A 27,596-nucleotide genomic window follows, 5' to 3' on the forward strand; every position below is an offset into this window, starting at 1 on the left:
GCAATGAAGGCAGCATGCCATTAGCTTTCCTCACCGCCTGCTATACTTGCACGCCAATATTGAGTGACTGTTCCATCATCACACCCAGGCCGTGTTGCACTTCCTATTTTGAACATTGTAAATTGGATAATATTATTTTCTGATATACTCAGTGTTTACGAAACTGGAGAGAATTCTTACCTGGAGTCAAACTGCTATGTTGCTGTGTCACTGTTGTGATAGTTGTATCTTTTACTGTTGTCTCAGCTGATGTAGCTGGAGAAAGTAAAATACAGAAATATCAGCAATAAATCAGGCATTCTGTGTTCATGAACATGAGTTTGAAACTTCAGCTGAGATTAGCAATGTAGTATCAGCATCCATCAGTATTAGGCGGTGTCCATCAGTGTCGATCAGTATTAGTCAGTGACTGTCAGTGTCTGTCAGTACTACTCAGTGACTGTCAGTGTCGATCAGTATTATTCAGTGACTGTCAGTGTCTATCAGTATTACTCAGTGACTGTCAGTGTCGATCAGTATTACTCAGTGACTGTCAGTGTCTGTCAGTATTACTCAGTGACTGTCAGTGTCTATCAGTATTAGTCAGTGACTGTCAATGTCTATCAGTATTAGTCAGTGACTGTCAGTGTCGATCAGTATTACTCTGTGACTGTCAGTGTCTATCAGTATTACTCAGTGACTGTCAGTGTCGGTCAGTATTACTCAGTGACTGTCAGTGTCTATCAGTATTACTCAGTGACTGTCACTGTCGATCAGTATTACTCAGTGACTGTCAGTGTCGATCAGTATTACTCAGTGACTGTCAGTGTCTATCAGTATTACTTAGTGCCTGTCAGCGTCTATCAGTATTACTCAGTGACTGTCAGTGTCGGTCAGTATCACTCAGCGACTGTCAGTGTCTATCAGTATTACTCAGTGACTGTCAGTGTCTAACAGTATTACTCAGTGACTGTCAGTGTCGATCAGTATTATTCAGTGACTGTCAGTGTCTATCAGTATTACTCAGTGACTGTCAGTGTCGGTCAGTATTACTCAGCGACTGTCAGTGTCTATCAGTATTACTCAGTGACTGTCAGTGTCGATCAGTATTAGTCAGTGACTGTCAGTATTACTCTGTCACTAGGACGCTTACCGGTATTTGTAGTTTTTTTTCGGGTCTCTGACCCTATAAATTGGCACAGAGAGGATACGCGATCCTCTACACTGGTAGAGAATCCCACCCTCCCACCCCCTCTAACCTAATTATAAGTGTGTGGGAAGTTTTTTTTTCCTGCTGGAAATTGTTTCAGGGATGGCAGTTCAGGCAGTAAGCTGCACCTCCTGTGGTATGTATGTGGTGAGGGACACCAGTAGTGTTTCTGCTGATTTTACCTGTAGGAAGTGTATACGATTGCAGCTTCCGGAGGAGCGTGTTAAGGAGCTGGAGTTGGAATTGGAGGAACTCCGGATAATTTGGGAGGCTGAGGCGGACATCGATAGGAGTTACAAGGAGATAGTCACTCCGAAAAATGAGTCTTGGTTAACTGCTAGGAAGAGGGGAAAGAAGCAATTAGGGGGACAGTCCCCTGGGGCTGTTCCCCTCCAAAATAGGTTTTCTGTCCTGGAGGCTACAGTTGAGGAGGAATCAACTGGAGATAGCCAAAGGGAGCAGGTCTCTGGAGGTGAGCCTGTTGTGAAGGCTCAGGTGGTTAGGGGATGTAAAAGATTGGGCCTGGTGATTGGGGACTCCACAGTTAGGGGGACGGATAGGAGAGTCAGAAGTAATGGTAGGGACTCAGGGCTGGTGTGTTGCCTCCCAGGGGCTGGGGTCCGGGATGTTTCAGAGAGGGTGTTCAGGACTCTTAAGGGAGAGGGAAATCAGCCCCAAGTCACAGTTCATGTGGGGACGCATGGCATAGGGAGGTTAAGGGAAGGGGATATTAAGCAGAAATTTATGGAGTTGGGGTGGAAACTTAAGGCCAAGTCAGACAGAGTGGTTATCTCGGGACTCTTGCCTGTGCCACGGGATAGTTTAGAGTGGAACAGAGAGAGGGAAAGTTTGAACTCGTGGCTGAGGGGATGGTTCAGGAGGGAGGGGTTCAGGTTCTTGAGCAATTGGGGCTCATTCTGGGGAAGGTGGGACCTCTACAAGAGTGATGGTCTACACCTGAATCAGAGGGGAACCAATATCTTGGGGGGAAAATTTGCAAAGGCTATGCAGGGGGGTTTAAACTGATTCAGAGGGGGGGGTGGGACCCTGAGTAGCAGGGATGAAAGTGAGGGGGGCATAGATGGGGACTGCAATGCACGGCATCGTGGGGGTGGAGCAGAGAAGGGTTTGAAATGCGTATACTTTAATGCGAGGAGTATTCGCAATAAAGTGGATGAACTTGCAGCGTGGATCAGTACCTGGAACTTTGATGTTGTGGCCATTTCAGAGACATGGATAAAGCAGGGACAGGAATGGTTGTTGCAGGTTCCGGGGTTCAAATGCTTCAGTCGGAGTAGAGAAGGAGGTAGAAGGGGGGGAGGGGTAGCATTATTAGTCAAGGATTGTATCACAGTGTCAGAGAGGAAGTTTCATGAGGACTTGTCTGTTGAGGTAGTATGGGCTGAGATTAGAAATAGGAGAGGAGAGGTGACCCTGTTGGGAGTCTTTTATAGACCTCCTAAAAGTTCTAGAGAGGTTGAGGAAAGGATTGCGGAGACGATCCTGGATAGGAGTGAAAGTAATAGGGTAATTGTTATGGGGGACTTTAACTTTACTAATATTGATTGGAATAGCTATAGGTCTAGCTCATTAGAGGGGTCAGTTTTTGTACAAAGCGTGCAGGAAGGTTTTTTGACTCAGTATGTAGATAGGCCAACTAGAGGTGAGGCTATATTGGATTTGGTGCTGGGAAATGAGCCAGACCAGGTGTTAGACTTGGAAGTTGGTGTGCATTTTGGTGATAGTGACCACAATTCAGTTACGTTCACCTTAGTGATGGAAAGGGATAGGCATGAACCTCGGGGCAGTAGTTTTAGCTGGGGGAAGGGTAATTATGAGGCTATTAGGAGAGAATTAGGAAGCATAGGTTGGACTAGGAGACTACAGGGTCTGGGAACGTCCGAAATGTGGAGTTTTTTCAAGGAGCAGCTACTGCGAGTCCTTGATAGGTATGTCCCTGTCAGGCAAGGAGGAATTGGTCGAGCTAGGGAACCGTGGTGCACTAAAAAAGTTGACTCGCTGGTTAAAAGGAAAAAGGAGGCTTATGTCAGGATGAGACTTGAGGGCTCAGGTAGTGCACTGGAAAGCTTTAGATTGGCTAGGAGGGAGTTAAAGAGTGAGTTAAGAAGGGCTAAAAGAGGACATGAGAAGACTTTGGCTGATAGGATTAAGGAGAATCCTAAGGCATTCCATAGATATGTTAAGAACAGAAGATCAGTTAGGGCAAGATTAGGGCCAGTTAGAGACAGCAGTGGGAAGTTATGTGTGGAACCGGAAGAGATTGGAGAGGCATTGAACCAATATTTCTCTTCAGTATTCACGCAGGGAGACATAAATGCAGCTGTGGAGAACACTGGGTTACAGGGTTGTAAACTGGATAGTATTGCAGTTGATAAGGAGGATGTGCTAGATATTCTTGAGGGTTTGAAAATAGATAAGTCCCCTGGGCCAGACGGGATTTACCCTAGGATTCTCTGGGAGGCAAGAGAGGCGATTGCAGAGCCTCTGGCTCTGATGTTCAGGTCGTCGTTGGTCACAGGTATAGTGCCAGAAGATTGGAGGATAGCGAATGTTGTCCCATTGTTTAAGAAAGGGAACAGAGACGTCCCCAGGAATTATAGACCGGTGAGCCTTACTTCTGTTGTGGGCAAGGTTTTAGAAAAAATTATTAGGGATAGGATTTATAGTTATTTAGAGAGTAATGAATTGATTGGAGATAGTCAGCATGGTTTTGTGGAGGGTAGGTCGTGCCTTACTAACTTTATTGAGTTTTTTGAGAAAGTGACCAAAGAGGTGGATGGGGGTAAGGCAGTTGACGTGGTATATATGGACTTTAGTAAGGTGTTTGATAAGGTTCACCATGGAAGGCTTCTGCAGAAAATGCAGATGTATGGGATTGAGGGTGACTTAGTTAATTGGATCAGGAATTGGCTAGCAGATAGGAGACAGAGGGTGGTAGTTGATGGTAAGTATTCGTCATGGAGTTCGGTTACAAGTGGTGTGCCTCAGGGATCTGTTTTGGGACCACTGCTGTTTGTAATTTTTATAAATGATCTGGATGAGGGTATAGTTGGGTGGATAAGTAAATTTGCTGATGACATCAAAGTCGGAGGTGTGGTAGATAGTGAGGAGGGGTGTCATAGTTTACAGAGAGACTTGGACAAGTTGCAGAGCTGGGCCGAGAGGTGGCAGATGGAGTTTAATGCGGAAAAGTGTGAGGTAATTCACTTTGGCACGAATAACAGATGTGTAGAGTATAGGGCTAACGGTAGGACTCTGAATAGTGTTGATGAACAGAGGGATCTAGGTGTATGTGTACATAGATCCCTGAAAGTTGGGAATCAAGTAGATAAGATTGTTAAGAAGGCATACGGTTCTTAGCGTTTATTGGTAGGGGGATTGAATTTAGGAGCCGCAGCGTCATGTTGCAACTGTACAAAACTCTGGTGCGGCTGCACGTGGAGTATTGTGTGCAGTTCTGGTCCCCACATTATAGGAAGGATGTGGAGGCATTGGAGAGGGTGCAGAGGAGGTTTACCAGGATGTTGCCTGGTATGGAGGGGAGGTCCTATGAGGAGAAACTGAGGGATTTGAGGTTGTTTTCGTTAGAAAGAAGGCGGCTAAGAGGGGACCTTATTGAAACATATAAGATGATTAGAGGTTTGGATAGGGTGGACAGTGATAGCCTTTTTCCTCGGATGGAGAAAGCTAGCACGAGGGGGCATAGCTTTAAATTAAGGGGTGGTAGTTATAGGACGGATGTCAGAGGTAGGTTCTTTACCCAGAGGGTGTGAGGGATTGGAATGCCCTGCCTGCTGCAGTTGTAAATGTGCCTAGTTTGGGGGCGTTTAAGAGATCCGTGGAGAGGTTTATGGATGGAAAGAGATTGGTTTAGGTTAGAGGGTCATTGCTTTTTAACTGGTCGGCGCAACATCGTGGGCCGAAGGGCCTGTTCTGCGCTGTAATGTTCTATGTTCTATGTCTCGCTGCAACTTCTGACGTCCCTCCACACTATCCACAACATCTCCAACCTTTGTGTCATCAGCAAACTTACCAACCCATCCCTCCACTTCCTCATCCAGGTCATTTATAAAGATCACAAATAGTAAGGTTCCCAGAACAGATCTCTGCGGCACTCCACTGATGACCAACCTCCATGCAGAATATGACCCATCTATAACCACTTTTTGCCTTCTGTGCAAGCCAATTCTGGATCCACAAAGCAATGTCCCCTTGGATCCCATGCCCCCTCACTTTCTCGATAAGCCTTGCATGGGGCACCTTATCAGATGCCTTGCTGAAGTCCATATAAACCACATCTATTGCTGATAGACCTGTTAGTACAGGACTAATAGTGTCAGTGCCTGTCAGTGTCTGTCAGTATTACTCAGTGTCTGTCAGTATTCGTCAGTGCCTTTCAGTGTTAGTCAGTGCCTGTCAGTGTCTATCAGTATAAGTCAGCATCGGTCACTGTCTATCAGTATTAGTCAGCGTCGATCAGTGTCTATCAGTATTAAAACATCCCTATCCCTATACTCAAATCCTCTTGCTATGAAGACCAACATACCATTTGCCTTCTTTTCTGCGTGCTGTATCTGTGCACTTACTTTCAGCTGTGGATGCATAAGGACTCGAAGATCTCAGGTAGTATCCACCTCTCTCAATTTTCACCATTCAAGTAATAATCTACCACCCATCAAGTCCCTATCTATTGTAATCCCATTTTACAACACTTGCTCAGTAGCCTGACGTCATGTGCCATTTCACATGCTCATTTAAATGCTGCTTAAATGCTGTGAGGGTTCCTGCCTTTACCACCCTTTCAGGCAGTGAGTTCCAGATTCCTACAACTGGGTGAACAGGTTCCTCAAGCTCCCTGTAAAATTCTTGCCCTTAACCTTATAGCTGCTGCCTCTGGTTATTGACACATCTACTGAGGGGAAGTCTTTCTTAGAACATAGAACATAGAACATTACAGCGCAGAGCAGGCCCTTCGGCCCACGATGTTGCGCCGACCAGTTAAAAAACAATGACCCTCTAACTTAAACCAATCCCTTTCCATCCATAAACCTATCCACGGATCTCTTAAATGCTCCCAAACTAGGTGCATTTACAACTGCAGCAGGCAGGGCATTCCAATCCCTCACCACCCTCTGGGTAAAGAACCTACCCCTGACATCCGTCCTATAACTACCCCCCCTTAATTTAAAGCCATGCCCCCTCGTGCTAGCTTTCTCCATCCGAGGGAAAAGGCTATCACTGTCCACCCTATCTAAACCTCTAATCATCTTACATGTTTCAATAAGATCCCCTCTTAGCCGCCTTCTTTCTAGCGAAAACAACCCCAAATCCCTCAGTCTCTCCTCATAGGACCTCCCCTCCATACCAGGCAACATCCTGGTAAACCTCCTCTGCACCCTCTTCAAAGCCTCCACATCCTTCCTATAATGTGGGGACCAGAACTGCACACAATACTCCACGTGCGGCCGCACCAGAGTTGTGTACAGTTGCAACATGACGCTGCAACTCCTAAATTCAATCCCCCTACCAATAAACGCTAAGACACCGTATGCCTTCTTAACAACCTTATCTACTTGATTCCCAACTTTCAGGGATCTATGTACACATACACCTAGATCCCTCTGGTCATCCACACTATTCAGAGTCCTCCCGTTAGCCCTATACTCGACACATCTGTTATTCCTACCAAAGTGAATTACCTCACACTTCTCCGCATTAAACTCCATCCGCCACCTCTCGGCCCAGCTCTGCAACCTGTCTAAGTCTCCCTGCAAACTATGACACCCTTCCTCACAATCTACCACACCTCCGACTTTGGTGTCATCAGCAAATTTACTAATCCACCCAACTATACCCTCATCCAGATCATTAATAAAAAATTACAAACAGCAGTGGCCCCAAAACAGATCCCTGAGGCACACCACTCGTAACTGAACTCCATGACGAATATTCACCACCCTGGGTCTCCTATCTGCTAGCCAATTCCTGATCCAATTTCCTAGATTACCCTCAATCCCATACATCTGCATTTTCTGCAGAAGCCTACCATGGTGAACCTTATCAAACGCCTTACTAAAATCCATATATACCACGTCAACTGCCTTACCCCCATCCACCTCTTTGGTCACTTTCTCAAAAAACTCAATAAAGTTAGTAAGGCACGACCTACCCTCCACAAAACCATGCTGACTATCTCCAATCAATTCATTACTCTCCAAATAACTATAAATCCTATCCCTAATAATTTTTTCTAAAGCCTTGCCCACAACAGAAGTAAGACTCACCGGTCTATAATTCCCGGGGAAGTCTCTGTTCCCCTTCTTAAACAATGGGACAACATTCGCTATCCTCCAATCTTCCGGTACTATACCAGAGACCAACGGCGACCTGAAGATCAGAGCCAGAGGCTCTGCAATCACCTCTCTTGCTTCCCAGAGAATCCTAGGGTAAATCCCGTCCGGACCAGGGGACTTATCTATTTTCAAACCCTCAAGAATATCCAGCACATCCCCCTTATCAACTGCAATACTGTCTAGTTTACACCCCTACAACCCAGTGTTCTCCTCAGCTACATTTATGTCCCCCTGTGTGAACACCGAAGAGAAATATTGGTTCAATGCCTCTCCAATCTCTTCCGGTTCCACACACAACTTCCCTCTGCTGTCTGTAACTGGCCCTAATCTTGCCCTAACCAACCTTCTGTTCTTAACATACCTATAGAACGCCTTCTTCTGTCAATGCCCCTCATAATTTTGTATGCCTCAATCACATTCCCACCCCCCGCTCACCCCACCGCCTCTTCAGCCTTCTCTGCTGCAAGGAAAACAACCCCAGCCTAACCACCCTCTCTTCATACCTGAAACGCCGCAGGAAACATCCTGCATCATCATCACACCCAGGTCACGTTGCACTTCCCACTTTCCTAAACTGCCACCATTCAGATAATAATCTTCCTTCCTGTTATTGCCAACAAAGTGGATCACCTTACATTTATCCATATTGTATTCCATTTGCCAAGTATTTGACCACTCAGCCAGCCTATCCAAGTCACTCTGCAGCTTCATAGCAACCTCCTCACAGGACACACTGCCACCCAGCTTACTGTCGCCTGCAAATTTGGAGATATTGCATTCAATTGCTTCATCCAATCATTATTGTATATTGTGAATAGCTGGGGTCCCAGCACTGAATCCTGCATTCACTGCTTGCCACTCTGAAAAGGACCCATTTATTCTCACTCTTTGCTTCCTGTCTGCCAACCAGTTCTCTGAACATCAATACATCACTCCCAATAGCGTGAATTGTGATCTTGCTCACTAATTTCTTGTGCGGGAACTTGTCAAAAGCCTTTTGAAAGTCCGGATACACAACATCCACTGGTTCACCCTTGTCCACTCTACTGGTCACATACTCAAAAAAAATTCCAGAAGATTTGTCAAGCATGATTTCCCTTTCGTGAATCAATGCTCACTTGGTCCAAACCTGTCACAGACAGGTGGCAGAAAGGACGTTTGATGTGGACCTGTCTATTGAGGTAGTATGGGCTGAGATTAGAAACAAGCAAGGAGAGGTCGCCCTGCTGGGAGTTTTTTAGAGACCTCCAAAAAGTTCCAGAGATGTAGAGGAAAGGATAGCAAAGATGACCCTGGATAGGTGCGAAAGTAACAGGGTAGTTGTTATGGGGGACTTTAACTTTACAAATATCGATTGGAAAAGCTATAGTTCAAGCACGTTAGAGGGGTCAGTTTTTGTCCAACGTGTGCAGGAAGGTTTCCTGACACAGTATGCAGATAGGCCAACAAGAGGTGAAGCTACATTGGATTTGGTACTGGGTAATGAATCAGACCAGTGTTAGACTTGGAGGTAGGTGAGCACTTTGGTGATAGTGACTACAATTCAGTTATGTTTAACTTAGTGATGGAAAGGGATAGGTATAAACCGAAGGGCAGAAGTTATAGCTGGGGGAAAGATAATTATAAGGCTATTGGGTGAGATTTAGGGTACGTAGGTTGGAGTGGGAAACTGCTGGGGCTGGGAACAACTGAAATGTGGAGCTTATTCAAGGAGCAGCAACTGCGAGTCCTTGATAAATATGTACCTGTCAGGCAGGGAGAAAGTGGTCGAGCAAGGGAACCGTGGTGTACTGAAGAAGTTGAATCTCTGATGAAGAGGAAGAAGGAGGCTTATGTAAAGATGAGACGTGAAGGCTCAGTTGGAGCACTGGAGAGTTATAAATTAGCCAGGAAGGAACTAAAGGGAGTGTTAAGAAGAGCTAGAAGTGTTAAGAAGAGCAAGATTAGGGCCAATCAGAGACAGTCGTGGGAAGTTGTGTGTGGAGCATGAAGAGATAGGAGAGGCACTAAATGAATATTTTTCTTCAGTATTCACACAGGAAAAAGTCAATGTAGTCGAGGAGAATACTGAGATACAGGCTTTTAGACTAGACGGGATTGAAGTACTTCAGGAGGAGGTGTTAGCAATTCTTGAGAGTCTGAAAATAGATAAATCCCCTGGGCTGGATGGGATTTAACCTAGGATTCTCTGGGAAGCTAGGGAGGAGATTGCAGAGCCTTTGGCTTTGATCTTCATGTCGTCATTGGCAGCAGGTAGAGTGCTGGAAGACTGGAGGATCGCAAATGTTGTCCCCTTGTTCAAGAAGTGGAGAAGAGACCATCCTGGGAATTATAGACTGGTGAGCCTTACTTCTGTTGTTGGCAAAGTTTTGGAAAGAATTATAAGGGATAGGATTATAATCATCTAGAGGGAAATAAATTGTTTAGGGATAGTCAATGCGGTTTTCTGAAGGGTAGGTCGTGCCTCACAAACCTTATTGAGTTTTTTGAAAAGGTGACCAAAGAGGTGGATAAGGGTAAGGCAGTTGACGTGGTGTATATGGATTTTAGCAAAGCGTTTGATCAGATTCCCCATGGTAGGCTACTGCAGAAAATGCAGATGTATGGGATTGAGGGTGATTTAGCAGTTTGGATCAGGAATTGGCTAGCTGATAGAAGACAGAGGGTGGTAGTTGATGGGAAATATTCAACCTGGAGTTCAGTTACAAGTGGTGTACCTCAAGGATCTGTTTTGGGGCCACTGCTGTTTGTCATTTTTATAAATGACCTGGATGAGGGTGTAGAAGGATGGATTAGTAAATTTGCTGACGACACCAAAGTTGGAGGAGTTGTAGACAGTGAGGATGGATGTTACAGTTTGCAGAGGGACATAGATAAGCTGCAGAGCTGGGCCAAGAGGTGGCAGATGGCGTTTAATACGGAAAAGTGTCAGGTGATTCACTTTGGAAAGAGTAACAGGAGTACAGAATATAGGGCTAATGGAAGGACTCTTGGTAGTGTTGACGAGCAGAGAGATCTTGGTGTAGATGTGCATAGATCCCTGAAAGTTGGCACCCAGGTTGATAAGGTTGTTCAGAAGGCGTACGGTGTGTTAGCTTTTATTCGTAGAGGGATTGAATTTCGGAGCCGTGAGGTCATGTTACAACTGTACAAAACTCTGGTGCAGCCGCACTTGGAGTACTGCATACAGTTCTGGTCGCCACATTATAAGAAGGATGTGGAGGCATTGGAAAGGGTGCAGAGGAGGTTTACCAGGATGTTGCCTGGTATGGTGGGAAGGTCTTATGAGGAAAGGCTGAGCGACTTGAGGTTGTTTTTGTTGGAAAGCAGAAGGTTGAGAGGTGACCTAATTGAGGCATACAAGATGAGGGTTAGATAGGGTGGATAATGAGAGCCTTTTTCCTCTGATGGTGACGGCTAACACGAGGGGACATACCTTTAAATTAAGACAGTAAATAACTGAAATGCAACCTGTTTTTGTGTGATTCATTGGTCCGCTGTCAATGCTGCCACCTGACCCAGGGGAATTACAAAATGGAGGAGCCCAGCCATCCCGACAGTGACAGTTGTCATTACTGTTACAAACCTGAAACAGAATATACATTTCAAATTACTTTACTGTTAATAAATAACATTTATATGAAAGAAAATAGTAACAAATGAATTTTGGAATTATTTCTGGCAGGGCCAACATTAACTTAATCCCTAATTGCTCTTTAACTAACTGGTTTACATGGCCATTTCAGAGGGATCAGAGGTAGTTTAAATAATCTAGATTTTTATTTGTCAGTATTAAAAATAAGACATAACTTTATGTAAGTTTAACTTTTTGTGTTTCTGTGTTTCTCTTCAAAGGCAAAATCCATGGATTCCCTGGATTACAGAAGGATTCCATTCCACTCAGCCCACCACTGTTTGAAAGAGCATCTTACCCAGGCCCAGTTGGTTGTAAGCTGGTGCCAGAAAAGATGAAAACAGGACAAAGGAGCTGCAGAAAGCAAAATTCCAAAAAAAAGACAAAATGAAATCTCAAAAACCACAAAAAGAATGTCTCAGAAAGACACTTAAAGGATCAAACCACACACAAAGGTGTAAAAGGACCCGTTGGGTGAACAAAAGAGAATGAGGAACAATACAGCACAGGAACAGGCCCTTCGGCACCCCCCCAAGCCCCTCCACTTGGAGTACTGTGCGCAGTTCTGGTCGCCTCACTACAGGAAGGATGTGGAAGCTATTGAGAGGGTGCAGAGGAGATTTACAAGGATGTTGCCTGGATTGGGAGGCATGCCTTATGAAGATAGGTTGAGGGAGCTTGGTCTCTTCTCCCTGGAGAGACGAAGGTTGAGAGGCGACCTGATAGAGGTTTATAAAATGTTGAGAGAAACAGATAGGGTGGATTCTCGGAGGCTATTTCCCAGGGCTGAAATGGTCGCTATGAGAGGACACAGGTTTAAGGTGCTGGGAAGCAAGTACAGAGGAGATGTTAGGGGAAAGTTTTTCACTCAGAGGGTGGTGAGTGAGTGGAATCGGCTGCCGTCGGTGGTGGTAGAGGCGAACTCACTGGGGTCTTTTCAAAGACTTCTGGATGAGTTTATGGGATCTAATGGCATTGGAAGTTACAGATAGTTCTATGGCTTGGTAAGTATTGATGTGATCGGCGCAACTTGTGGGCTGAAGGGCCTGTTTGTGCTGTAGTGTTCTATGTTCTAAGCCTGTACCGATATACTGTTTGCCTCCTGCTCATGTGTGTATCAAGAAACATGTTGAAAGCTGCTACTAACATGCTTGCTTCCACAACCTCCACAGGCAATTTGTTCCAGGCACCCACCACGCTCTGTGTGAAAAACTTTCCCCACCTGTCTCCCCTAAACTTACATAAGAACATAAGAACATAAGAAATAGGAGCAGGAGTAGGCCATCTAGCCCTTCGAGCCTGCCCCGCCATTCAATAAGATCATGGCTGATCTGTCGTGGCTCAGTTCCACTTTCCCGCCCTCTCCCCATAACCCTTAATCCCCTCTCTTATCAAGAACCCATCAACCCGCCTCTTAAAAATATTTAGCGAGCCTCCACCACTTCAACGGGCAGAGAATTCCAGAGATTCACCACCCTTTGAGTGAAGAAGTTCCTCCTCAACTCCGTTCTAAACCGCCTCCCCTTTATCTTGAGGCTGTGCCCCCTAGTCCTACTGTCTTTTTTGAGCGGGAAGAGTCTCTCCACCTCTATCCTATCCATCCCATTCATCATCTTATACGTCTCAATGAGATCTCCCCTCATTCTTCTAAACTCTAACGAGTACAAGCCTAGTTTATTCAGCCTCTCCTCATAGCTCAATCCCCTCAACTCCGGTATCAGCCTAGTAAACCTCCTCTGCACTCTCTCCAGGGCCAAAATATCCTTGCGCAGGTGCGGCGCCCAAAACTGCACACAGTACTCCAGCTGCGGCCTCACCAATGCCCTATACAGCTGCAGCAAGACCTCCCTACTTTTATATTCAATCCCCCTCGCTATAAAGGCCAGCATCCCATTCGCCTTCCTGACCACCTGCTGCACCTGCAAGCTGGGTTTTTGCGACTCATGCACAAGGACCCCGAGGTCCCTCTGCACCGTCGCCTGCTGCAGTTTTTCACCTCGTAAGTAATAGTCCTTCCTACCATTTTTCCTACCAAAGTGGACCACCTCACACTTGCCAACATTAAATTCCATTTGCCATTTCCTGGCCCATTCGCCCAGCCTATCTAGATCCTTCTGCACACTCTCCACACCCTCCGCACAATTTGCCGTTCCCCCAGTCTTGGTGTCATCAGCAAATTTCGACATCCTGCACTCAGTTCCCTCCTCCAGATCATCTATATAAATACCACCTCTCACATTAATTCTATGCCTTATGGTAGACGACCTTCTGCCTGGAGTTAAAGTAAAAAGCAAAGAACGTGTTCTGAGTTAAAGACGCAGCTGCAAGAACCAGGGCAGCGTGGACAACTTGGGCCGAAGGGCCTGTTTCCATGCGGTAAATGTCTCTGACTCTGTGACTCTAATTGAGGCCAGCTTAGTGGTAAAAACTGGGCAGCATGGTCAGGTTGGACTGGGGTAAGCAAAGTAATAAGTCTCACAACACCAGGTTAAAGTCCAACAGGTTTATTTGGTTGCCTGGTATGGAGGGGAGGTCCTATGAGGAGAGACTGAAGGATTTGGGGTTGTTTTCGCTGGAAAGAAGGAGGCTAAGAGGGGATCTTATTGAAACATGTAAGATGATTAGAGGTTTTGATAGGGTGGACAGTGATAGCCTTTTTCCTCGGATGGAGAAAGCTAGCACGAGGGGGCATGGCTTTAAATTAAGGGGGGGTAGTTATAGGACGGATGTCAGGGGTAGGTTCTTTACCCAGAGGGTGGTGCGGGATTGGAATGCCCTGCCTGCTGCGGTTGTAAATGTGCCTAGTTTGGGGGCGTTTAAGAGATCCGTGGATAGGTTTATGGACGAAAAGGGATTGGTTTAGGTTAGTGGGTCATTGTTTTAACTGGTCGGCGCAACATCGTGGGCCGAAGGGCCTGTTCTGCGCTGTAATGTTCTATGTTCTATGTGGGTGACTCTTAACTGCTATTCAAATTCCAGCTGATGTCACAGTCCTCTCCCAGAGTAGAACCAGGGCTTGATAGATCATAATTTTTATTTTCTTTGTTTAGAGACCAGGGATGAGCACAACTCCCACTGGATGGTGCTACCAAATAAACCTGTTGGACTTTAACCTGGTGTTGTGAGACTTATTACTTTGCTTACCCCAGTCCAACGCTGGCATCTCCACATTCTGTCATCAAGCCAATTTTGTAAGCATTTGGCTACCTCACACAGGATCCTGTGCGATTTAACCTTATGCAACAACCTACCATGTGGTACCTTGTTAAAAGTCTTACTAAAGTCCATGTAGACAACATCAACTGACTCTCCTCACTCGTCCTTCTTGGTTACCCCTTCAAAAAACTCAATCAAATTTGTGAGACATGATTTTCAACTAAGGAAGCCACGCGAACTGCCCCTAATCAGTCCTTGCTTACAGGTTCTGTCTCTCAAAACGACTCACAACTTACCCACCACAGACATGAGGCTCACTGGCCTGTAGTTCCCAGGTTTTCTCTTGCAGCCCTTTTTAAACAAAGGCACAACATTTGCCACTCTCCAATCTTCAGGCACCCTATCCATGACTATCAATGATTCAAATAACTGGGCTAGGGGACCCGTAATTTCCTCCCTAGCCTCCCACAATGTCCTGGAATACACTTCATCAGGCGCCGGGGATTTATCTACTTGATGCGCTTGAACATTTCCAGCACCTATTTCCCTATCATATGTACGCTCAGGACATCACTATTTATTTCCCCAAGTTCCCTAACATCCATGCTTCTCTCAACAATAAATACTGATGAGAAATATTCATTTAGGATCTCATCCATCTCTTGTGGATCTGAACATAGATGATCTTGTCAATCCTTAAGAGGTCCTACTCTTTCCCCAGTTACTTTTTTGCCCTTTATGTACTTGTAGAAGCTCTGTGGATTCTCCTTTGCTTTATCTGCCAAAACAATCTCGTGTCCCCTTTTTGTCCTCCTCATTTCCCCCCATCTTCCTGATACCTGAGTTCTAATTTTACCATTAAGAATATTCCCCTGGGGCATTGAGTACTTGCCCAGTGAAATCACCACCTCCTGGAACCATAGAATCTGCAGCATGGAGACAGGCCCTTTGTCCCATACTGGTCCATGCTGACCATAATGCCCATCTAAGCTCACCTATTTGCCTGCATTTGGCCCAAATCCCTCTAAATGTTTCCTATCCATGTGTCTGTCCTAATGCCTTTTAAATGTTGTCACTGTCCCTGCCTCAACCACTTCCTCTGGCAGCTCATTCCACGTATGTGCCACTCTCTGGAGTAAAAAAATTGCTCCTCAGATTCCCATTAATTCTTTCCACTCTTGACTTAGACCTATGCCCTCTAGTTCTTGATTCCCCAACCCTGGGAAAAAGACTGAGTGCATTCACCCTATCCATGCCTCTCATTATCTTATATACATCTATAAGATCACCCCTCAGTCTCCTACACTCAAAACAGAAAAATCCTAGCCTGTCCAATCTCTCCCTGTAACTTAGTCCCTCGAGTCCTGGCAATATCCTTGTAAATCTCATTGCACTCTCTCCAGTTTAATAACATCTTTTTTAAAGCAAGGCGACCAAAAATGAACACAATACTCCAGGTGCGGCATCACCAATGTCCTGTACAACTGTAGCATAACTTCCCAACTTCTATACTCAATGCCCTGACTGATGAAGGCCAGCATGCCAACAGCTTTCGTCACTGCCCTATCAATCTGTGACTTCACCTTTACAGAACCGTGCACCTGAACTTCAAGGTCCCACTGTTCCACAATACTCCCTAAGGCCCTAACTTGATTTGGCTTTCCAAAGTGTAACACCTCACACTTATTTGTCTGTATTGAATTCCATTTGCCATTTCTTGCCCACTTCCCCAGCTGATCAAGATCCTGCTGCAATTATTGATCATCTTCCTCACTGTCTATCATTCCACCTATTTTAGTGACATCTGCAAACTTACTGATGCCTTGTCTATTCTTATCCAAATCATCGAGAGATAACAAACAGCAATGAGCCCAGCACTGACCTCTGAAGCACACCACTAGTTACAGGCCTCCAGTCTGACAAGCATCCTTCCACCATTACCCTCTGCTTCCTACCACCATAGAATCATAGTATCCCTACAGTGCAGAAGGAGGCCATTTGGCCCATCGAGTCTGCACCGACCACAATCTCACCCAGGCCCAAATACTGTGACACCTCATATTTACACTGCTAACCTCCCTGACACTAGGATTAATTTAGCATTGATAATCAACCTCACCTGCACATCCTGGATTGTGGGAGGAAACTGGAGCACCCAGAGAAAACTCATGCAAACATGGGGAGAACGTGCAAACTCCACACAGACAGTGACCCAAGTCTGGAACTGAACGCGGATCCCTGGCGCTGTGAGGCAGCAGTGCTAACAACTGTGTCACCCCCCAAGCCAATTGTATATCCAATTTGCCTGCTCTCCTTGGATTCCATATGATCCAACCTTCGACAGCAGCCTCCCATTTGGAACTTTATCAAAGGCCTTACTGAAGTCCATATAGACTACGTCTACCACCCTGCCCTCATCAACCTTCCTGGTCATTTCATCAAAGAACCCTAACAAATTTGTAAGGCACGATCTCCCACACACAAAGCCATGCTGACAGCTCCTAATCAAACCCTGTCTTTCCAAATGCCTGTATATCTTATCCCTCAGAATCCTCACCAGATGTTAGGCTTACCAGTCTATAATTCCCAGGTTTCTCTTTGAAGACATTCTTAAATAAGGGCACAATATTTTCTACCCTCCAGTCTTCTGGTATCTTACCCATGGCTAATGATGCAAATATCTCAACCAGGGCTCCCACAATTTCTTCTCTAGTCTCACGCAGTGTTCTTGGATATACCTGGTCAGGGCCAGGGGATTTAGCCACCTTTGTGTATTTTAATACGCCCATCATCTCCTCTACTGTAATGTGAACCGTCCTCAATATATCGGCACTAACTTTCCCAGCTTCCCAAGTCTTCATGTCTTTCTCTACTGAGGAGAAATATTCATTGAGAACCTCGACCACCTCCTGCGGTTCCACATTTGTGTCCACATTTGTCCTTGAGGGGTTCTATTCTCCCTCTAGTTATTCTTTTTTCTTTAATATACTTAAACAAACCCTTTGGGTTCACCTTAATCCTCTCAGCCAAAGCTACCTCATGCCCCCTTTGGCCCTCCTAATATCCTTCTTGAGTATACTCCTGTAACCTCTGTGTACCTCCAGGGAATCCCATGATTCCAACTGCTTGTAACTGAGAAATGCCCCCTCTTTTCCTGGCCAAAACCTCAATATGTTTTGTCATCCAAGGTTCCTGATGTATGGGGGCTAAATTAGGCTAATAGAACACATAATCATGGGTTTAAGAACACTAAAACAATACTGACTTAAGAGTGAATCATCTTAGGCCATTGAGACGGCTGACAAGCGCTGTTGCTATTGAAGTCAGCTCTGTATGAATAATAAGTATTTCTCATTTAAACATGTATTTTGAATTGATAAAATGGGTGCAGTTTACTTTTAGTGGCATCTTGTGAAAGCTTCAGCCAACAGCAAAATACAGCAGGGCTTGATGGGATGAGATAGAAGAAAGTGCCTGCATTCCAGAGGACAATAGTTCGACTGAATGCAGCTACATTCTCAGCAGTTGTCTGGAACAAGATGGCTACAAACACCAGTTTGATGAATAGAACCATCCAGCTCTAAACTGATAACAAGGCAGACATAAGGGATTTCTCAGGGTTGGACGACGGTTGGGTTTGAGTCAGTGGGAATCATTCTCCCACCTCACTGTCCAGTGTTCTGTGTCACTGGGCAACAGAAAGGAGATAACATTCGTAATGAATGACAAATGAAATCCCATGAGGTCAGGATGTGTATTGCTATTGTCTGGAGTTAATGACAGTGATGATTATTGACTGATTTGTATGAATGTTTACTGGATTATGTCCACCGGCAAGGTAGGAAATATAATTTTGGGAATGTATAATTGCCCATGCAGGCATTGAGTTTCAGTGATATTGTGCTGCCCACATTCTATACCTTGAGTGCTGGGCTACCTAATATAATTCTCCCATTTTATCATTTGGTTAATAAAGGCACATCTTAAAATCAGGATACTGCTTGAGACATGAGTCTCTGTATTAGTCTCAGTTTAGCAATACATAGCTTCGAGAGAAAAACCCCGTTTACAATTTAGCCTTGCGAGCAGGGTGATGTCACTGGCTTCAGGCGAAAGGCCGAGACTCCTAGTGGGAGTGAGTACGTTTATATATTGACCACCCCAATTAGTTAGAAGAGCCCCTGTTGGCCGTCACAGTCGGAATCAATGCCCAGTGGTACTGAAGGGTTAAAACTGCAGTTGGGGGGGTGGGGCGGGTGATGGAGGGCTTGGACGTACACATGCTACTGTCCTGCACTGCTAATCCAGAGAGAGGGGCGCATGATTCGGGAAGGTGTGGGCAGTTTCAGGCATTTAATATCAAGGTCCCAGCATGAAAAGGACCCCGGATCAGTCAGTCCACCAAAGCTGAAGCAGAAGCCCACCCTCAAAACACCCAAGAGCACCACTGGGTAACAGAGGTTATCGACACAATTGTAAGGCTGCATCCAGGGGTGATTAAAAATACAGAGAACGCAATAGGTGTCTATGGAGGATGGCAGGAGAGCAGTGAGAGCCCTGGGTCAGTTTAAGGCAGCACTCAAGGGGTTAACACAGAGAGAGAAAGACAGCGAGGGAGAGAGAGACAGACAGACAGACAGAGAGAGGGAGAGAGACAGAGAGAGAGAGACTGAGAGAGGGAGGGAGAGAGGGAGAGAGAGACAGACAGAGAGAGTGTGAGAGGGACAGACAGAGGGAGACAGACAGATAGACACACACAGAAATAGACAGAGAGAGGGACAGAGAGAAAGACACAGAGAGAGACAGACAGACAGAGAGACAGACAGACAGACAGACAGACAGAGACAGGGAGGGGGAGAGAGACAGAGAGAAAGAGACAGAGAGAGGGAGAAAGACAGAGAGACAGAGGGAGACAGACAGAGAGAGACAGAGAGCGAGAGAGAGAGACAGAGAGTGACAATGAGAGAGGGAGAGAGAGAGAAAGACAGAGAGAGTGAGAAAGACAGAGAGTGATACAGTGCTTAGCACTGCTGTCTCACAGTGCCAGGGACCCGGGGCAGCACGGTGACACAGTGGTAAGCACTGCTGTCTTACAGTGCCAGGGTCCAGGGCAGCACGGTGACACAGTGGCTAGCACTGCTGTCTCACAGTGCCAGGGGCCTGGGGCAGCACGGTGACACAGTGGTTAGCACTGCTGTCTCACAGTGCCAGGGACCTGGGGTAGCACGATGACACAGTGATTAGCACTGCTGTGTCACAGTGCCAGGGCCCAGGGCAGCACGGTGACACAGTGATTAGCACTGCTGTCTCACAGCGCCAGGGACCCGGGGCAGCACGGTGACACAGTGGTTAGCACTGCTGTCTCACAGTGCCAGGGGCCCGGGGCAGCACGGTGACACAGTGATTAGCACTGCTGTCTCACAGCGCCAGGGACCTGGGGCAGCACGGTGGCACAGTGATTAGCACTGTTGTCTCACAGTGCCAGGGACCCAGGGCAGCACGGTGACACAGTGATTAGCACTGCTGTCTCACAGTGCCAGGGGCCCGGGGCAGCACGGTGACACAGTGATTAGCACTGCTGTCTCACAGTGCCAGGGACCCGGGGCAGCACGGTGACAGTGATTAGCACTGTTGTCTCACAGTGCCAGGGACCCGGGGCAACTGTTTGCATTGCTGTGTCACAGCTTCACAGCAGCAGGCACCTGGGTTCAATTCCCAGCTTGGGCATTGTCTGCATGTGTTTCCTCTGGGTGCTCCCGTTTCCTCCCACATTCTGAAAGATGTACTGGTTAGGTACTTGGGGAATTTCACGGTCACTTCATTTTAGTGTTATTGTAAGCATTTCTTGTGACTAATAAATAAATAAACTTTAATTCTATCTTTTAATCTAGTTCTATGCCTCTCAAACTTCATTTTAACTCTTTTAAACTTTCTAACAATGCTTTAATTCAGTCTTTTACAGAATTAGTGCATTAAATTGATTTTTCTCTGCACCTTAATTTTGACTGTAACACTACATTCTGCACTGTCTTGTTTCTTTCTCTGTGAACGGTATGCTTTGTTTGTATAGTGTGCAAGAAGCAATACTTTTCACATGTGACAATAATAAATCAAATCAAAGAGAGGGAAGTAAGGGGTTAAAAAATAAGAGCAGAGAAGAAAAGCCATCAACGAACGGAGATAGAGAGAGAGAGCAAAAACAATAGATGGAATGTGAGTGCAGATTAGAAGGATGACAACACCCTCATGTGGATACGTGGAAATTGCAGATGAATAAAGATTAATGCGACACTTTAAAATCAAATAAAGTGTTGAATTACCTCAATTTTAAGAATGGTCAATGGCCAAGGCATTCTTTAAAAAATAAGTTTAGGATTGACAGAGATTTGGGCTCATTGTGTCTGCATTTGTCTAAAAAATGGCAAATGTTGCGTCTGAAAAGTTGTAAGAAGATGAAGAGAGTATGATCGTCTTTCATAGGTACGGTTGAGAATTGTGATATTTTAAAGCAATTATGATGAATCCTGTTTTGGTTTAATTTTAACATTGACAAGATAGGGTTGTGTGGTGTTGTAGTCACTGTTCTCCTGAAGGCTGGGTAGTTTGCTTCAACATCCAGTACTTCCCCAGAGCGGAGAAGCTACGACATCTTCTCCAAAGCCTTCAACATATCATTGATGAAGATGAACATCTTGCCGAGGCCATCCCCACACCCCCACTTCTTGCCTTCAAACAACCACACAATCTCAAACAGACCATTGTCCACAGTACACCCCAGTGGAATCAGGTCATTCATAAGAACATAAGAAATAGGAGCAGGAGTGGGCCATCTAGCCCTTCAAGCCTGCCCCGCCATTCAATAAGATCATGGCTGATCTGTCGTGGCTCAGTTCCACATTCCCGCCCTCTCCCCATAACCCTTAATCCCCTCTCTTATCAAAAACCCGCGTCTCCTGCAGGGTCAAGATGGTATTAGAGTAAAATTAAGACTGTGACCTTTGAAAGCTAATACGTGCATGACTGCAGGACCAACTGCGCCCAGCACTTATCCTGTGGTCAACAGAGGTCATCCTGTTGCTGAATAAACAACAAACTAACCTTGAGCTACATCCTGTTATTGTATAAAAATGAGGAGCAAAAAAATCAGACTGCAAGATCCACATGGTCAGCTTAGCCCAAAGATAAAGAGAAACTGAAACAATGGGTTCTGTTCTGGTTTCGGACATAGCTCGGCACAACATCGAGGGCTGAAGGGCCTGTACTGTGCTATAGTGTTCTGTGTTCTTTCACCTTGGAGAACGCTTACACCACACAATCCTGCCACAGCAACCTTTGCAAGACATGTTGAGGATGTAAAGGGCTTTTAGTTTTGCGAATGTGTGCTTTGGGGGCTTTGTAGTATTGTATATTGTAGGCATAATCAGATAATTGCAAGTTTTGTAGAACAAAGAATAATGGCTGCTGATCATTTTACTGAATGTAGTCACTGACTGCCATGTGGGAAGAAGTTATGTACAGCAGGGAGTGATTGGTTAAATACAAGATAAGTATGAATGGAGCATAAATACCTTATCTGGAAAAATGTGTTGGAAACGAGTGATAGGCCCTTCGTGCATGCTTCAGCGGGAAAGGAGTATAAGTCCTTTGTGTAATCGTAGTAAGTTGTTAGTCTTTCTGCAGTGGAGTGGGTATTATTTACCCATCTCATGTTAGGTGGAGGACTGACCCGACGTCGTAAATCACATTCAATAAATACTTTTAAAAGACAACTGGAGTTGAATCGATTATTGTCGAACCGAGCCTGACCAGGTGTGTAGTTTTATATTATCATTTATGGTGTTTTAAATTATCAATGCCAGATCATCGACACGGATGCCATTATCTCACGTGAGAACACCATCCACCAGGTACATGGTACATACTCTTGCAACTTGACCAACATTGTCTACCTGATACGCTGCAGGAAAGGATGTCCCGAGGCATGGTACACTGGGGAGACCATGCAGAAGCTACGATAATGGATGAATGAACATCGCTCGACAATCACCAGGCAAGACTGCTTTCTTCCTGTTAGGGAACACCTCAGCGGTCACAGGCATTTGGCCTCTGATCTTCAGGTAAGCGTTCTCCAAGGCAGCCTTCACGACATACGACAGCGCAGACACAGGTCTGTGCTTGGCAGATGACGAATGGCAGATGCAGTTTAATTTAGACAAATGCGAGATGACGCATTTTGTTAGACTGAACCGGGGCAGGACTTACTCATTTAATGGCAGGGGACTGGGGGAACTTACAGAACAAAGAGATCGAGAGGTACATGTTCATAGCTCCTTGAAAGTAGAGTCACAGGTGGACAGAGTGGTGAAGAAGGCATTTGGCATGCTTGGTTTCATTTGACAGAACATTGAATACAGGAGTTGGAATGTCTTGTTGAAGTTGTACAAGACATTGGTAAGGCTACACTTTGAATACAATGTGCAATTCTGGTCACCCTATTATAGAACGGATATTATTAAACTAGAAAGAGTGCAGAAAAGATTTCTTAGGATGCTATCAGGACTTGATAGATTGAGTTATCAGGAGAGGCTGAATAGAAACATAGAACATTACAGCATAGTACAGGCCCTTCAGTCCTCAATGTTGTGTCGAGCTATGTCCAATCCCAAGATCAAGCTATCCCCTCCCTATAATTCTGGAGTGTTCTATGTGCCTATCCAATAACCGCTTGAAAGTTCCTAAAGTGTCCGACCCCACTATCGCTGCAAGCACTGTATTCCATACTTAAACCACTCTCTGAGTAAAGAATCTACCTCGGACATCCCTCCTGTATCTCCCACCATGAACCTCATAGTTGTGCCCCCTAGTAACAGCAAAATCCACCCAAGGAAATAGTCTCTGCAGGTCCACTCTATCTATCCCCCTCATCATCTTAAAAACCTCTATTAAGTCGCCTCTCATCCTCCTCCGCTCCAAAGAGAAAAGCCCCAGCTCCCTCAACCTTTCCTCATAAGACCTACCCTCTAAACCAGGCAGCATCCTGGTAAGTCTCCTCTGCACTCTTCAGATATCTGTGGATATGAGCCTCAAGATCTCTCTGTTCCTCCACATTCCTTCGAACCCTGCCGTTGACCCTGTAATCCACATTCAAGTTTGTCCTACCAAAATGAATCACCTCGCACTTATCAGGGTTAAACTCCATCTGCCACTTCTCGGCCCAGCTCTGCATCCTATCAATGTCTCTTTGCAGCCTGCAAGAGCCCTCCACCTCATCCACTACTCCACCAATCTTGGTGTCGTCAGGACATTTATTAACCCACCCTTCAGCCCCTTCTTTCAAGTCACAAAATCACAAAAAACAGAGGACCCAGCACTGACCCCTGCGGTACACTGCTGGTAACTGGCCTCCAGTCTGAAAATTTTCCTTCCACCACCACCCTCTGTCTTCTATGAGACAGCCAGTTACTCATTCAATCGGCCAAATTTCCTTCTATCCCACACCTTCTTATCTTCTTCATCAGCCTACCATGGGGAACCTTATCAAACGCCTTACTAGCAGATGGAATACAACGTTGGCAAGTGTGAGGTTATCCACTTTGGCACGAATAATAGTAGGAGGGATTACTATTTAAAGGGCGAAAAGCTGCAGCATGCTACGGTGCAGAGGGACCTGGGGGTCCTTGTGCATGAGTCGCAAAAACCCAGCCTACAGGTGCAGCAGGTGGTCAGGAAGGCAAATGGGATGCTTGCCTTCATAGCGAGGGGGATTGAATATAAAAGTAGGGAGGTCTTGCTGCAACTGTACAGGGCACTGGTGAGGCCGCAGCTGGAGTACTGTGTGCAGTTTTGGTCACCGCACTTGCGCAAGGATATTTTGGCCTTGGAGGGATTGCAGAGGAGGTTCACTAGGCTGATACCGGAGCTGAGGGGGTTGAACTATGAAGAGAGGCTGAATAGACTGGGCTTGTACTCGTTGGAGGATGAGGGGGGATCTTGTTGAGATGTATAAGATGATGAAGGGGGTGGATCGGGTAGAGGTTGAGAGGTTCTTCCCACTCAGAAAGGACAGCAGGACAAGAGGGCACAGCCTCAAGATAAGGGGGGTGCAGTTTAGATAGGAGTTGAGGAAGGACTTCTTCACTCAAAGGGTGGTGAATCTCTGAAATTCTCTGCCCGTTGAACTGGTGGAGGCTACCTCGCTAAATATATTTAAGACGCGGGTAGATAGGTTTTTGGTAGGCAAGGGAATTAAGGGTTATGGGGGGAAAGCGGGAAAGTGGAACTGAGCCACTTCAGATCAGCCATGATCTTATTGAATGGCGGGGCAGGCTCGAGGGGCTAGATGGCCTACTCCTGCTCCTATTTCTTATGTTCTTATGTTCTAAAATCCATGTACACAAAATCAACTGCTCTACCTCCGTCCACACACTTAGTTACCTCCTCAAAGAATTTAATCAAATTTGTGAGGCAGGACTTACCCCTCACGAAACCGTGCTGACTATCCTGGATGAAAGTGAATCTTTCCAAATGGTCATAAATCCTATCTCTCAGGACCCTTTCCATTAACTTACCAACCACCAAAGTAAGGCTAACCGGCCTATAATTACCAGGGTCATTCCTATTTCCTTTCTTGAAAAGAGGAACAACATTTGCCACTCTCCAGTCCTCTGGCACTATCCCTGTGGACAGTGAGAACCCAAAGATCAAAGCTAAAGGCTCCACAATCTCATCCCTTGCCTCTCAAAGTATCCTAGGATGAATCCTATCTGGCCCAAGGGACTTATCAACCCTCAGGTTTTTCAAAATTGCTAATACATCTTCCCTCAGAACATCTACCTCCTCCAATCCTATCAGGCTGTATCACACTCTCATCCTCGAAAACATGGCCCCTCTCCTCAGTGAACACTGAAGAAAAGTATTCATTCAACGCCTCACCTATCTCTTCTGACTCCATGCACAAGTTCCCATTACTATCCTTGACCGGCCTTAACCTCACCCTGGTCATTCTTTTATTTCTCACATAAAAGTAAAAAGCCTTGAGGTTTTCTTTTATCTGACCCGCCAAGGACTTCTCATGACCCCTCCGAGTTCTCCTAAGCCCTTTCTTTAACTCATTCCTCGGCCATTTCCTCTCTGCCTGCCAGGGACATACCTATCAATGACACGCAGTATTTGTTCCTTGAAAAAGCTCCACTTTTCATTTGTGCCCATACCTGACAGTTTCTGTTCCCATCTTATGCTCCCTAAATCTTGCCTAATCGCATCATAATTATCCCTGCCCCAATTATAAGCCTTTCCCTGCCGTGTGACCCTATCCCTCTGCATTGCAATAATGAATGACACCGAATTGTGGTCACTATCTCCAAAGTGCTCTCCCACAGACAAATCTAACACTGAGCCTGGTTCATTACCCAGTACCAAGTCCAATGTGGCCTCACCTCTTGTTGGCCTATCCATATATTGTGTCAGGAAACTCTCCTGCACACACTGTACAATAAGTGTCCTATCTGAACTATTCGACCGATAAAGGTTGCATTCAATATTTGGAAAGTTAAAGTCGCCCATGATGAATAGACTGGGACTTTTTTCTCTGGAGCACAGGAGGCTGAGGGGTGACCTTATAGATGTCTATAAAATAATGAGGGGCATAGATAAGGTTGATAGTCAATATCTTTTCCCAAAACTAGAGGGCATAAGTGAGATGGGAGAGATACAAAATTGTCCAGAGGAGCAATTTTTTCACACAGAGGGTGGTGACTGTCTGGAACAAGCTGCCAGAGGTAGCAGTAGAGGCAGGTACAATTTTGTCTTTTAAAAAGCAGTTAAATAGTTCCATGGATAAGATGGGTAACCAGGGATATGCAGGCAATTAGCTTAGAGGTTTAAAAAAAAGGATGGCATGGACAAGTTAGGCCGAAGGGCCTGTTTCCATATGTAAAACCTCTGTGATGCTATGACTCTCTCCAATCTCTCCTCGTAGATACAAATCTCCAGCCTTGGCAATTTTCTTGTGAACCTCCTCTATACTCACTCCAGAGCAACTACATCCCTCCTGTAATACTTCAGTTGTGGCCTCATCGGTGTCTTATACTGTTCCATCATGATACTTCTGTCAGTGAAGGAGAACATTCCATATGCCTTCTTTTCAACCTGATCTACCTGTACTGCTACCTTGAAGAACATAAGAACATAAGAAATAGGAGCAAGAGTAGGCCATCTAGCCCTTCAAGCCTGCCCCGCCATTCAATAAGATCATGGCTGATCTGAAGTGGATCAGTTCCACTTTCCTGCTTTCTCCCCATAACCCTTAATTCCCCTGTTTATCAGAAACCTATCTACCCGTGACTTAAATATATTTAGCAAGTTAGCCTCCACCAGTTCAACGGGCAGGGAATTCCAGAGATTCACCACACTTTGAATGAAGAAGTTCCTCCTCAACTCTGATCTCCACTGCCCCCCCGCCTTATCTTGAGGCTGTGTCCTCTAGTCCTGCTATCCCTTCTGAGCGGGAAGAATCTCTCTACCTCTACCCTAATCATCCCCTTCATTATCTGATATGTCTCTTAAGATCCCCCCTCAGCCTTCTAAACTCCAACAAGTACAGACCCAGTCTATTTAGTCTCTCTTCATAGGCCAACCCCCTCGTCTCTTATTGTTTGCTGGAGCAGACGAGTGAGGAAGCAGAGAGTCAGATAAGGAATTACCTGTTAAAAACCTGTTTAAATAAGTTTAAAGCACTTTCGCAGTAAGAACTTACCTTGTAGAACTGTTTAAATCATTAAAAAGCATTTTTGCAGGCTTTTTGTATTTACCGCTTTAAGAATTCTAAGGGAATGGATAGCAGGGAGTTGTGGGGGACCAGGCTTTAAAACAGCGCCAGGTTTAAAAGGTGGCCTGGTGTAGACAGTGGGCAGCGTCGGAGCGGGCAGCGGAGTGAGAGGGATGCAGAGTGAGCTACTAGGGCTTAGGATCAAAGGGCTGGGGAGAAAAAGGGCCACGTAAGTTTGTGTGGAAATTTTCGATACTACTACAGTGAATAATGGAGGGGCATGTGATGTGCTGTTTCTGTATGATGTGGGAGCTGGTGGACCCCAGGGTCCTTCCCAGTGACCATGTCTGCAGTAAGTGCAGGTTGCTGGAGGAGCTCCAGCTCAAGGTAGATGAGCTGGCCTCTGAGCTACAGACGCTGAGGCTCATCAGAGGGAGAGAGGGTGCCATTGTCAATGGGGTGCAAGAGACATCCACT

The 27,596-nt window shown here is 45.7% G+C and overlaps 1 protein-coding gene across 1 annotated transcript in view; it reads right to left on the reverse strand.

The window, feature by feature from the left end:
- Window positions 1–231: 231 nt before the first annotated feature.
- LOC145348462 (disintegrin and metalloproteinase domain-containing protein 12-like) overlaps window positions 232–27,596 on the reverse strand; it is a 313,921-nt gene continuing 286,556 nt past the window's right edge. The window contains exons 18-19 of the mRNA XM_080196650.1: window positions 11,000–11,149; window positions 232–255 (exon numbers count right to left, since the gene is read on the reverse strand). Of these exons, the coding sequence (XP_080052776.1) occupies window positions 232–255; window positions 11,000–11,149 (174 nt within the window). The remainder of the gene's footprint in view (window positions 256–10,999; window positions 11,150–27,596) is intronic.

Source organism: Carcharhinus amblyrhynchos, chromosome 1 (genome assembly GCF_965287045.1).
Source record: "Carcharhinus amblyrhynchos chromosome 1, sCarAmb.v2.hapA, whole genome shotgun sequence".
NCBI lineage: Eukaryota > Metazoa > Chordata > Chondrichthyes > Carcharhiniformes > Carcharhinidae > Carcharhinus > Carcharhinus amblyrhynchos.